At 40.3% G+C, this 12351-nt stretch overlaps 1 protein-coding gene across 3 annotated transcripts in view; it reads left to right on the top strand.

Moving 5' to 3' along the window:
- The window catches only part of RNF214 (ring finger protein 214), a 62772-nt gene extending 50714 nt beyond the window's left edge, over positions 1 to 12058 (top strand). For all 3 annotated transcript variants that reach the window (XM_037057539.1, XM_037057537.1, XM_037057538.1), the window contains exons 7-15: positions 7595 to 7691; positions 7872 to 7960; positions 8558 to 8648; positions 8852 to 8950; positions 9169 to 9545; positions 9659 to 9791; positions 9968 to 10072; positions 10377 to 10472; positions 11359 to 12058. In XM_037057539.1, the coding sequence (XP_036913434.1) occupies positions 7595 to 7691; positions 7872 to 7960; positions 8558 to 8648; positions 8852 to 8950; positions 9169 to 9545; positions 9659 to 9791; positions 9968 to 10072; positions 10377 to 10472; positions 11359 to 11424 (1153 nt within the window). In that variant the 3' untranslated portion in view covers positions 11425 to 12058. The remainder of the gene's footprint in view (positions 1 to 7594; positions 7692 to 7871; positions 7961 to 8557; positions 8649 to 8851; positions 8951 to 9168; positions 9546 to 9658; positions 9792 to 9967; positions 10073 to 10376; positions 10473 to 11358) is intronic.
- The last annotated feature ends 293 nt before the right edge of the window (positions 12059 to 12351 follow it).

The raw sequence follows: 12351 nt of genomic DNA, 5'->3' as shown, positions 1-12351 counted from the left end.
TCTTGCCTGTAAAGTCTCTTTTGAGAAATCAGCTGACAGTCTGATGGGAACTCCTTTGTAGGTGACTGTCTGTCCCCTTATCTCTTGCTGCTTCTAGGATTCTCTCCTTCATTTTTGTCTTGGCTAATGTAATTATGATGTGCCTTGGTGTGTTCCTCCTTGGGTCCAACTTCTTTGGGATTCTCTGAACTTCCTGGACTTCCTGGAAGTCTATTTCCTTTGCCAGATTGGGGAAGTTCTCTTTTATTATTTGTTCAAATAAGTTTTCCACTCATGGCTGTTTCTTTTCCCCTTCTGGCACCCATATAATTCTGATGTTGGAATGTTTAAAGATGTCCTGGAGGTTCCTATGCCTCTCCTCATTTTTTAAAATTCTTGTTTCTTCATTCTGTTCTGGTTGAGTGTTTCTTTCTTCCTTCTGGTCCACTGCATTGATTTGAGTCCCAGTTTCCTTCCCATCATTATTGGTTCCCTGTGCATTTCCTTTCATTTCAATTAGTTTAGCCTTCATATGTTCCTCTAATTTGTGACTAAAATCAACCAGTTCTGTGAACATCCTGATCACCAGTGTTTGGAACTGTGCATCTGATAGATTGGCTATCTGTTGCTTAGAAGTATTGTCTCTTGGACTTTGAGCTGTTTTCCTCCTTGAGCCATAATGTTTTGGTTTGTTCACACCTATTAAGTAAGAGGCGGAGCCTTAGGTGTTCACCAGAGCAGGGCAACCCAAGTCACTGGGTTGTGATGCAATATATGGGGGCGGGGTCCGAGAGGGGAAAAAATGGCGCTTTGCTCCGCTCTCTGTTGCACCCCAGTCTCTTCTGCCTTTTCCCCCAAGCAAACTGAGCCTTTCTGGTGCTGATTTCCATGTGGATGGGGTTGTGTGTGTTCTAGGACCCTGTGGGTTTCTCCAATGAACTTTCCTGTAAGGGTGGGAGTCTCTCCCGCTGCCTCAACCTCCACAAGTGTTTTCAATTGGTGTTTGAGGCTTTATTTCTTGGCGCTAGGACCCTAGGTTGCATGATCTGTCTCGCTTCCCAGTTATTTGCGCACGAATGTGGGACAGCTGCTTGGTCAGCCAGCCACCTTGTGCACAGTGCTCCACTTCTCAGTCGCCGCCTCACTGGGTCTGCCTCTTGCCACCGCATGCCTGGAGTCTGCCAGCTGCCACCTGGGTGCCCAGGGTCTGCCCGGTGCTGCCTTGTGTGCCTGGGGTGCCTTGCCTGCCCAGTGTCACCGCTTCCTATGCTGCGACCCCTATCCGCTCAGCTGCCAGACTCTGGATGAATGTGTCTATTTTAACTCCTTGGTTGTCAGACTTCCATACAGTTCAATTTTCTTTCAGTTTTGGTTGTTACTTTGTTTCTGAATTGTTGTCCTTATTTTGGTTATTCAAGGAGGCACAGTGTGTCCACCTACACCTCTATCTTGGCCGGAAGTTCCCTAGAGTTTTGATCTGTTCTTTCATTTGGGCCATATTTCTTTGTCTCAGTGTACCTGTTATGTCGTAAGGGGCAGAGCTTTAGGTATTTGCTAGGGCAGGGCAACCCACTTCAATGGATTGCGGTGCTGTATGTGGGAGAAGGGTCAGAGAAGGAACAATGCTGCTTGTTCAGCTCTTGCCCCACTTTCAATGACTTTCCCTGTGACCCACAAGCAAATTGGGCCCATCTGGTGCTGATTCTCACGGAGATGGGCTTATGTATAGTCTAGGACCCTATGGGTCTCTTTAGCAAGCTATTCTGTGAGGATAGGAATGTCTCCTGCTGTCTGCAACCCACACATGTTTTTATAGCCAGAGGTTTTGAGGTTTTAGTTTCTGGTGCTGGATCCCTTGGTTGTGTGGTCTGCCTTACTCCCCAGTTGTTCCTCCTGGCTTGTGAATGTGGGACTGCCTGGTCCTACAGCTGTGGCTTCTCCTGCCTGGTCCAGTGCCTTGCCATGCATCCTCTCTGCCCTGGCTGCCCAGCTCCACCCCTCCTACCAGTCTGAATGAAAGTTTCTTCTTTAACTCCTTGTCAGGCTCGCATATAGTTCAGTTTTCTGGCAGTTCTTGTTTTTTTTTGTTTTTAAATTTGTTGTCCTTCTTTTGGTTTTGTGAGGAATAAAAGTGTATCTACTTGTGCCTCCATCTTGGCCAGAAAAAAATTCACTCATTTTAAGTGATGAGTTTCGACAAGCATATGCAGTCATGTAACTACCACCACAATCATGGTATATAAAATAATTTCATGGTTATAAAATAATTCCACTACCCAAAAAGTTCTTTCATGACCCTTTGGAGTCCACTGAAAGCCATTGACAAACACTGATCTGCTTTCTCTCATTATAGTTTTGCTTTTCTAGAACTTCATGTAAACAGAATTATATAATATATAGCCTTTTTGTCTGTTTAGGATAAAACTTTCGTGATTTATCCATGTAGCACATATCAATAATTTATTCTTCTTTATTATTGAGTAGTAGTCCATTATAAGATTATACCTAATTAGGGTATATACCCACTACCAGATGGCCATTTGTGTTGTTTCCATTTTTTGTCACTTATAAATAAAGGTGCTCTGAATATTCAAGTGCAAGTTTTTATGTGGTTATGTTTTCTTTTCTCTTGGGTAAATAAATGCTAAGGAGTAGGAATGTTGGGCTATATTTTCTTTATAAGAAACTGCCAAACTTTTTTCAAAGTTGCTTGCTTTTCTATTTTGCATTCTTATAAGCAACAGATAAGTATTGCAGTTATTCCACTTCCTCACCATTACTTGATATTATCAGTCTTTTCCATTTTAGCCATTCTAATAAGTGTTTAATGATATCTCATTGTGATTTTTTAAATTCATTTATGTTTTAGAGAGAGGGAGAAAAAGAGGGAGAGAAACATCAATGCAAGGGGGAAATATTGATTGATTACCTATTGTACACCCCCAGACCGAAGACCAAACCTGCAACCTAGGCCATTTGCCCTGACCTGGAATTGACCCAGTGACATTTTGCTTTGCTAATATAGTGCCCAACCAACTGAGCCACATGGGTCAGGGTTCTCCTTGTGATTTGAATTTGAATTTCCCTATTAGCTGTTGTTGTTAGGCATCTTTTTATGTGATTATCTGTCATTTACCTTTTTATTTTTTGAAGAACTATTTGAGTATTTTACCCATTTAAAAAAGCATATTATTTTCTTATTATTTTATTAATCAATAATTATTTTGTTAGATGGATGCTTTGCAAATATTTTCTCCCAGTCTGTGACTTGCCTTTGCATTTCATATCACTGTCTTTTAAAATGGAAATGTTTACATTTTGATCAAGTTCAATTTACCTTTTTTTCCTTTTGTGGTCCAAGAAATCTTTGCCTAGCCCAAAGTAAAAATCAGTTTAGTTAGAAGAATGATATTGTTTATTTTAAGTATTTTTAACAGAAGAAGCTTAATTCTTCTATTTTTGTGTTTAATCTGTGTGTGTATGTGTATTATAAATTAATAGAAAGTAGCAGTGAGTACATATTGATTACAGTCCTTTTGCTGCAATCAAATCTTTTTGAAGAAAGTTCCATTCCTTCTGTTTTGATGTTGGCATCCAGCACCAAGGCTCAAAATGTAATAATGGTTTGAAAATTATAGGACTAAAGGACAATCTTGTCACTGCGTGCTGTCAACTGCATCTTTCATCTTTCCTGACCTTCAGATGAAATTACCCAAGTGAGTTAAGTCCAGAGAAGTGTACAGTTCTACAGACCTGTATGTTTTCCCAGAAGAGTTATATTGTCATTCATATTTCTCCCACAGTCAGCCAACACGAAGATTTCTTCTAAGGTTCTGAAATAAGGGAAATCTCCCCCCAGTGGAGTCAGTGGAGAGGAGAGGTGCTTGCTTCTGCTGCCCCTACTTGCTTAGGAGCAGGTTAGGAACGTTTGTATTCGGTTTATCATAGATGAAAGATGCTGCTGTGTTTCTTCTACTTAATCTACTTCATGTAAATATTTTCTAAAAGAAATAAAATTCTAACAGCATTTGGTGAGATGATCACATAGATCTGGTAAAAAAAAATCGAAGTAGCTGTATTTCAATTCCAGTCTTATTATTGGTTGAGTGATGCTGGATTAGTCATTTTTTTGCCAATCTGACGAAAAATAGGAATAATTTTTATTCTTTTGTATGGAACAGCTGTTGTGTTGGCTTTTGCCATGTTTTTATTTGACAAGCTAAGGAAAAAGGTCAGTGCCCCTGACTGACTAGTCAGGTATTGCATGTTTTTTTAAAGTGTTAATTTTTCAAGATTTTATTTATTTATTTTTAGGGAGAGGGGAAGGGAAGGAGACAGGAAGAGGAATATCTGTGTGTTGTTGCCTCTTGCACGCACCCTACTGGGGACCTGGCCTATAACTAAGGCATGTGCCCTGACTGGGAATTGAACCACCGACCCTTTGTTTCGCAGGCTGGTGCTCAATCCACTGAGCCACACCAGCCAGGGCACCATATTAAATTTTTTATGTGTGTTCTTTCAGTGAATTCTTCCACGAGTCCTGTGTTGTACATACTACTCATTTTTCAGATGAAGAAACTGAAGCCTAAAAAGTTTAACTCGTCTAGGGTTATACAACCAATAAGTAGAAGAGTTGGGACCTCTATGTTATATTCTGTATGTTTTGTATTTTCTAACTTTTTATAATTTGTATTATTTACATGATCAAAAACAAAATTAGTTTTATAATTATGCAAACATTGGGACCTACAGGTTAGGCTTGTACAGTCTGGTAGGATTTAGTCATTTGAACCATTGATTCCCTGAACTAACTATGCAGAATAACAGAAGCATGGGCTTGAAAAAAATGAGATCAAGCATTTAAAAAGTTATGATAGATTCATTTTACTATATCTATTCTACCAAAGATTTTTTTAACCATCTACTGCAGGGAATTGATTTTTTTCTAGCATGGATTGCAGGTAATACCCTTTAGTGAAATGAAATATGGTATGTATGTATGTATGTATACACACACACACATATATTATGATTGTTTAAGCTGTTTGCTAGCAGTTGTTGTGGTGGTTGTTGCTAGTAGTCCCTTTTGTCTTGTTGGATCCCAATGAGGTACATGTGGCCAAATGCCCAAAAGGAAAGCATTTTTTGTGTGTGAATATGTGGAGTGTTTTCATGGGCATGGTAGGAGGATTTTTCTAATATATATGTATATCTGTAGTTGGCAAATATATTTAATGAGGTTAGAAATATTCAGTGAGCATCTATAATCTTCAAAAATAACATTAATCAAAGAAAGCAATTGTAATGTTTTTCTACAATTATCCCATTGTCAAAGAGTGACTAGTAGGTACAGAGATCACTGATTGACCCCACATATTTCACATACTCTTATGGTAAGAGAACTTTGACTCCTCATTTTTCTGTCTGTGTATGGTTGTAACTGCTTAATAGCTTTTTGAAAAACATTGACTTTCTCTCACATAGCAGATTTGAGGTGGGGTCATTGTGGAAGGGAAACTTTAGCTCCTTTCTGCCAGAATCTCCAGTTCCCTGACCTTTTTATATGTCCATTATACCTGTCCTACTGATCTCCAGCTCCGTCCTCTGCTCATCCACCAGGACCACTGGACTTGCAAACACACGCACACGCGCACACATATTGTGTACTGCCTCTCCCATGAGCTGAGCCTGTGATGCTTTCCATCAGTCAAAAGTGTCCACTCTTTCATTCTTCACTATTTTTCCTCAAGTTCACTCTCCTCCCTGCAATTCTCCCATAGCAAATGATCCTGCTTCCAGTTTTCTTGCAGAAACTTAAGTTGTTTATTGTATTATAGAGCAGCAGTTTTTATTTTTGCCTTTAGGGTTTTTATTTTTATTGTTGACACTATTGGAGATGTCATCCACTATCTTCCCCTTTCCGCCTTCCAAGCTCCTTCTGCCCTTCCCCCAGTCCCTGGCCTTCATCACATTGTTGCCTGTGTCCATGGGCTATGCATATATGTTCTCTGGCTAATCTCTTCCAGTCCCCTGACCCCTTCCCCGGTGAGATCTGTCAGTCTGTTCCATGTATTCCTGCCTTTGGTTTTATTTTGTTCATTAGTTTATTTTGTTCATTAGATTCCACATGAGTGAGATAATATGCTGTTTATCTTTCTCTGACAGCTTATTTTGCTTAGCATAATATTTTCCAAGTCCATCCATGCTGTTGCAAAGGGTGACTCCTCATATATTTTTGAACTTGAGGAATTTGTGCTGTAACAGAAAAATACATCTACTATAAACCTTTATGGAAAGAACTGTTAGAGAACTTTTCCTCTGGCAGGAAGTTAATTTGAAGAGGCCAACACCTAGAGATTAAGGAAGAAAATGCCCACCTAGTCATTTCTGTTATATTAAGAAGACCTTTTCAGTAGAGGGACAGACTAATGTTAGTGAATCAATAAATATGTGTGTAACATACACACAAACACACCTATACTTTATCTGCAAAATAAAGAACAGGGATGTGTGGAGGATTGGGCCAAGTGAAAGAAGAAGAGCCCTCAACAATTTAAGTGAATTGTTCCCTTTCAAATATGTAAGGCTTCTAAAAAAAAACCAGAAGAGGCATAAAACTGCTTCTCTCACTGAAAAAAACTAGGAACATTTTTTTCTTTCTTTCTTTCTTTCTTTCTCTCTCTCTCTCTTTTAAAGGGGGGGTGGAGAGGGGAAAAACATCAATGTGAGAGAAATATTAATCAGTTGCTTTCCACATGCAGTCTGACTGGGGACTGAACCCACAGCCCAGGCAGGGACCTCAATTGGAAATTGAACCGGCAATGTCTCCCTTTATGGGGTGATGCCTGACCAACTGAGTCATGCTGGTCAGGACAAAACTGGGAACATTTTTACAATGTAACTTCTTTCAGCCTTTCCTTTTTATTTTCACCTTTTTAAAATATTTTAAACTTTTCCATGTTATTCTGTCCACTGTCTGGGTAATCCTATTGCTTCCAGCCATAAAACATATTACAGTCAAATGTAATGGAAAGAATTTCTTTTGCTGGCTCTGTTCCTTTATTGGCATTGTTAGTTCTAAGCAGGGTCCCCATCCTGGGAACTCCATCGGTACTAGGCACATGGGGCAGCTATCATCCTCATCCAGATTTTTTTCTTTTTAAAGAAAGTTCACCCTAAGAAAATAAGAAATTCAGTAAGCCAGTAACTATGTGCTTAGTAGTAAACTAGTGATTAGATTAAATGGACCCCCGTTTTTCATCCTGCATTGTTCAGTGCCCATGCCAAGAGTTAGGTTGGAAATAAGAGGAATGCCATGATGGTTTTGAGTCCTTTTTGAACACAGAAGAACATTCTGCCTTTTAGTGGATTTGGTTCTGAGGACAGTTCTTCCTGCTCTGGGTAACCTTATTTTAGCAAGTGGAGATATGAACATTTTTACTTTCAAATTTTACTTGCCTTTTTGCAGTACAGACTGTTTTAAACATTGCTTGCCTATTATCTGTAGTTCATATTTTAGAGTAAGACTTTCTGTAACATAGCTGGCAGTTTGGGGTTTTACTTTGCCTTAGTGTCTTTCTCCCCTTAGTTCTGTTCTTCATTGCTTATGTTACAGAGAGGTATGGGAAATGGAACTGGATAGACTCAAGAATCAGGATGGTGAAATAAATCAGAATATTATGGAAGAGACAGAACGGGCCTGGAAGGCAGAGGTGAGAACAGTTGCTATAATGAAGGCCTTGATTTAGGGCTTCCAGATGGCGTATCCTTTTGGTACAGAGTTATACCACTAGGACATGTAAGTATTACATCATACAGCCACTAAGTTTTGTTTCAACTAAACTTATGTATGTAAAGTTAATAAAGTGTGTGTGTATGTGTGGTTTCATTAGATCTTATCACTAGAGAGCCGGAAAGAGTTGCTGGTATTAAAGCTAGAAGAAGCAGAGAAAGAGGCTGAATTGCACCTTACTTACCTCAAGTAAGTACCTTCCCATTCTAGAATCTTAATGGTCCTGCAGTTGTGTGGGGGAAGGGTTCTTTTCTTTTTTTTTCTAAGGCTTGAAACCCTAGGCCAGCTAGTCTGGCACTTATTTTCACAGGAATTTCATGGTTATCTATGCACAGTAGTAATTGTTCAGTGATTTCTCTTCCCATATTCTAACTTCCTCATTCTCCAGCTCTTCCTTTTTACACTTCTGTAGTTTTGTATTTTCTGTTGTATTAGTTCCCATTGTATAAACAGTATCTTTTATACTGTCAAATCATTACAACTTTCTTTGTAGATTTGTTTCTTATACAGTCATTTCTCCTCTTTTTGCCATGGGATCTGGAGTTCCCATATGGCACTTACAGGCAAATAAGACCCCTGTCTCAGTGGTTGGTTCTCTTTCTCCAGTATTTGGCTTAAAAGATGCTGGAGTTAAAATGAGGCAAATGACCTAGATCTTTGGCCTTTTCTTGCATCTGGTTTGACCTCTTTTCTCCAGGCCCATTACCCAGTTACTGTTATGCTAGCTCAGAGTGTTGGGAGTTAGGTTTTCTTTAATTCTATAAATTCCTGTTGGTTTCTTGAAAGGTCAACTCCCCCAACCCTGGAGACAGTTCGTTCTAAACAGGAGTGGGAGACAAGACTGAATGGAGTTCGGATGATGAAAAAGAATGTCCGGGTAAGTGTGGTAACAGGGATCATTGAGTCTGAGTTAATCTATGCTGAAATACTTCTGGTGATAGAGAGGGACCTTTTAAACTGCCATTTAGAGCCTAGTCTACCACTCCCTTTGTTTTCTTCATATGGGATGGTGCTCTCTTTCTAGGGATGCTCACTCAGCTCAGTAGTAAAAGATAATCCTGTCCTTTCTCTCTATTCTAGGACCAATTTAATAGTCATATCCAACTAGTGAGGAATGGAGCCAAGCTGAGTAGCCTGCCTCAAATCCCTACTCCCACTTTGCCTCCACCCCCATCAGAGGTAGGTTGAAATGCTGGTTTTGGGGAATCATTTTTTTTGTGACCGGACCAGCATGTTTTGCTTGTTCTTTTGAAGAAGATATTGCTTTTATTATTATTATTATTATTGTTTTTTATTGGTATTATTTGATACAAGAGTTGCTCATTGATTTCAGCTATAGTTTCCTAAACTTTCATTTTCTTGCTTTCTCTTTTTCTTCTACTTCTTCCCCTCTGCAGACAGACTTCATGCTTCAGGTGTTCCAACCCAATCCCTCTTTGGTTCCTCGGATGCCCTTCTCTATTGGGCAGGTCACAATGCCCATGGTCATGCCCAGTGCAGATCCCCGTTCCTTATCTTTCCCAATCCTGAACCCTGCCGTTTCCCAGCCCAGCCAGCCTTCCCCACCCCTTCCTGGCTCCCATGGGAGAAACAGCCCTGCCTTGGGTTCCCTTGTTGGCTCCCATGGTCCACACATGCCCCCTGCTGCCTCCATCCCACCTCCCCCAGGCTTGGGTGGTGTTAAGGCTTCTACTGAAACTCCCCGGCCCCAACCAGTAGACAAATTGGAGAAGATCCTGGAAAAGCTGCTGACCCGGTTCCCACAATGCAATAAGTAAGTGTCTTTAAGTACTAAATTTGTAAAACTTGTCAGAGGAATTGATGGGCTAAAATAGGAGAAGTTTCATAGATATTCCCTACGAGTCTGTCTCTCCTTTTCTTTTTTAGGGCCCAGATGACCAATATCCTTCAGCAGATCAAGACAGCGCGCACCACCATGGCAGGCCTGACCATGGAGGAGCTGATCCAGCTGGTGGCTGCACGGCTGGCAGAGCATGAACGGGCAGCAGCCAGCACCCAGGTAGGACACACTGCTGAGGGCTCAGACCTGCCAGGATGTGGGGGAGAGGCAGCACTACAGCCAGGGGATCTAGTTTGCTATCTTCCTTTACCAGCTGGGTACTAAATGATTTCTTTTTGTTACATACTCTGTTACTCAAGACTCTTTCTTTACTCTGACACTGTTTCTGCCCACAGCCACTTGGTCGGATCCGGGCCTTGTTCCCTGCTCCGTTGACCCAAATCAGTACCCCAATGTTCTTGCCTTCTGCACAAGTTTCATATCCTGGAAGGTCTTCACATGTAAGGCTCATTTTCTTTGAAAACTAGGATTTGAAGGTGGGGGAGAGAATGTCGGTAAGAAGGGAGTGGGTTTACAGCTGAGTGCAGGAAGAAGCTGTTCTCTCATCAGCTGGGTTGTTGGCAGCCACAACTGGGAAAATGTAAGTACTTTTGGCAAGAATCTCTATATGAACTTTCACTTCTTCTAGTGTAAAATCTTTTTACTACATGGAAACAGTAGCTGGAATCATGGACATAAAAGGCTAAGAGACTCAGAGCTTTCTCGTTTTCTTATGCTCTTGACCATCCCTCCTTTGTTACGCAGGCTCCAGCCACCTGTAAGCTGTGTCTTATGTGCCAGAAACTTGTCCAGCCCAGTGAGCTGCACCCAATGGCATGTACTCATGTGTTGCATAAGGAGGTGGGTGCTACTTTCTTTCCTCATTTTCCACTCTTTCTTTTAGGTAATTTGATTTTTCTTACACATTTTAGTGTTGATGCTTATCCTTAATATCTAAGTGTAAGGTTTTTGGTAAATTGTGGCATAAGCATTAGCAGAATTCAGAATAGTGGAAGCCAGGCTTTCCCAGCTTCCTTTTATGCTGTTCTCTATAGAGGACTTGATAAGCAGTTCATAATAGAGCACTGATAGGTTACTTTCTTGAAAAATTGATAATATGATATACATATCTAACTGTTGTTTCAAATATAGCATTGTCAACAGACTTTGTGTAGGTGAGAGGAATGGAATAGAGAACCTGAATATGAGGTTAGTAACTCCATTAACGGAATAGTTTGAAGGCCTGCCTATTAGAGATTATTTATCCAAACTGACTAATTATTCCTATATTTATGGTTACCAAGCAGAGTTAAGTCTCTTAGCAGCCAGGATGATTCTTTTTTACTATTTTATTTTGCTTATTTTATTGCAACTAAAGGTAGAAGCTGAATTGACATCTAAATTTTTGATGAGGGAAAATCCTGAGAAAAATTTTAAGGTGATGTGAATTAGCAGATGGAAGCTCATTTGAGCCTAAGTGGATCATGAGAAGGAGCAAGCCTCACTATTCAACAAAAAAGCAGCTTCACACTATTATTAGTTGATTCATATTCCCTATAAAAAGAACAGGTTCTCTTGCTCTGAAGATTCTTTTGGGGGTAAGAGTAAATGTAATAGACCTCCTAGTCCCCCATGGTAAGAGCTTTTCTGACTTAGTATTTCTTTGACCCATTGAACCTTAATAACACTCTCTCCTCTTTCCTTCCATCTTTCCAGATAAACTTGAGGTATGTCTTTTTCTTTTCAGTGTATCAAATTCTGGGCCCAGACCAACACAAATGACACTTGTCCCTTTTGTCCAACTCTTAAATGACGGACCTGACTGGGGAGGAAGAAGAAGAGAAACTGATGTGAACAGGAAACGCGGGTTCAAGATTTCTAAAACTCTATATTTATACAGTGACATATACTCATGCCATGTACATTTTTATTATATAGGGTAATGTGTGTATAGAAAGTCTGTATTCAAATGTTCGTAAATGAAAGTATGTATATTATGCAGAATGGTCTGTCCCCTTCACCATGCAGTCCCTTTGGGGGATGCAGAGTGTAGCTAAGATGATGTTTAGTTTGACCTTGAAATTATGATATTGCTGCCTAAAGCTGTTTCCAAGTACAATATAAAAACCATTAGGAAGCTATTGTTGCTCTAAGGCTATCCTACTTTGATTTGGCTCAACTACTAGTCCATTTTCTTGAATCTTATGTGTGCAGATTTCAGCCCTGGTGCTCACCCACTGTCCAAATGGATGCCTTGCTTACTGAAAGCTTCCCAAGCCTCAGTGTGTTCTAGCAACTCTACTTCAAATGGAAAAATGAGACTGATTGAGGGAAAAAAAATGTAACTCTAATAGTCTGACTTTTCACTGAGTATATTACTCTGTTAGTGCTCGTTTTTTGTACATACGCTTTAGGTTTACAGAATATTCTGCTTTACATCAGAAAAATTCACAGTCTTAAGAATAACAGCATAACCAAGTCCCATTTCCCTCATGCTCTCATAAACTTCTGTTCCTAGATAGTCATCTCTGGAAATTAGCACAATCTACAGGTCTCTTCTGGCAAGCCATCCCTTGCCACTACAGACTTGGTCAACTTGTGAAGTCCTTACCTCTCTTCTTGGACTTCTGGTCTCCTAGTCTACCTAACCCTGCCCCCTGGAAAGTGAAGGCAGGTATTTCACAGTCAAGTTGTGTGGTGACCTTGAATGAGTTCCAGGCAGGCACTGGGGTGAAGAGGT

The sequence above is a fragment of the Sturnira hondurensis genome, unplaced genomic scaffold (assembly GCF_014824575.4).
Source record: "Sturnira hondurensis isolate 20B ecotype Veracruz unplaced genomic scaffold, ASM1482457v3 Scaffold0009719, whole genome shotgun sequence".
Lineage (NCBI taxonomy): Eukaryota > Metazoa > Chordata > Mammalia > Chiroptera > Phyllostomidae > Sturnira > Sturnira hondurensis.
This window is presented reverse-complemented; position numbering and strand designations above follow the sequence as displayed.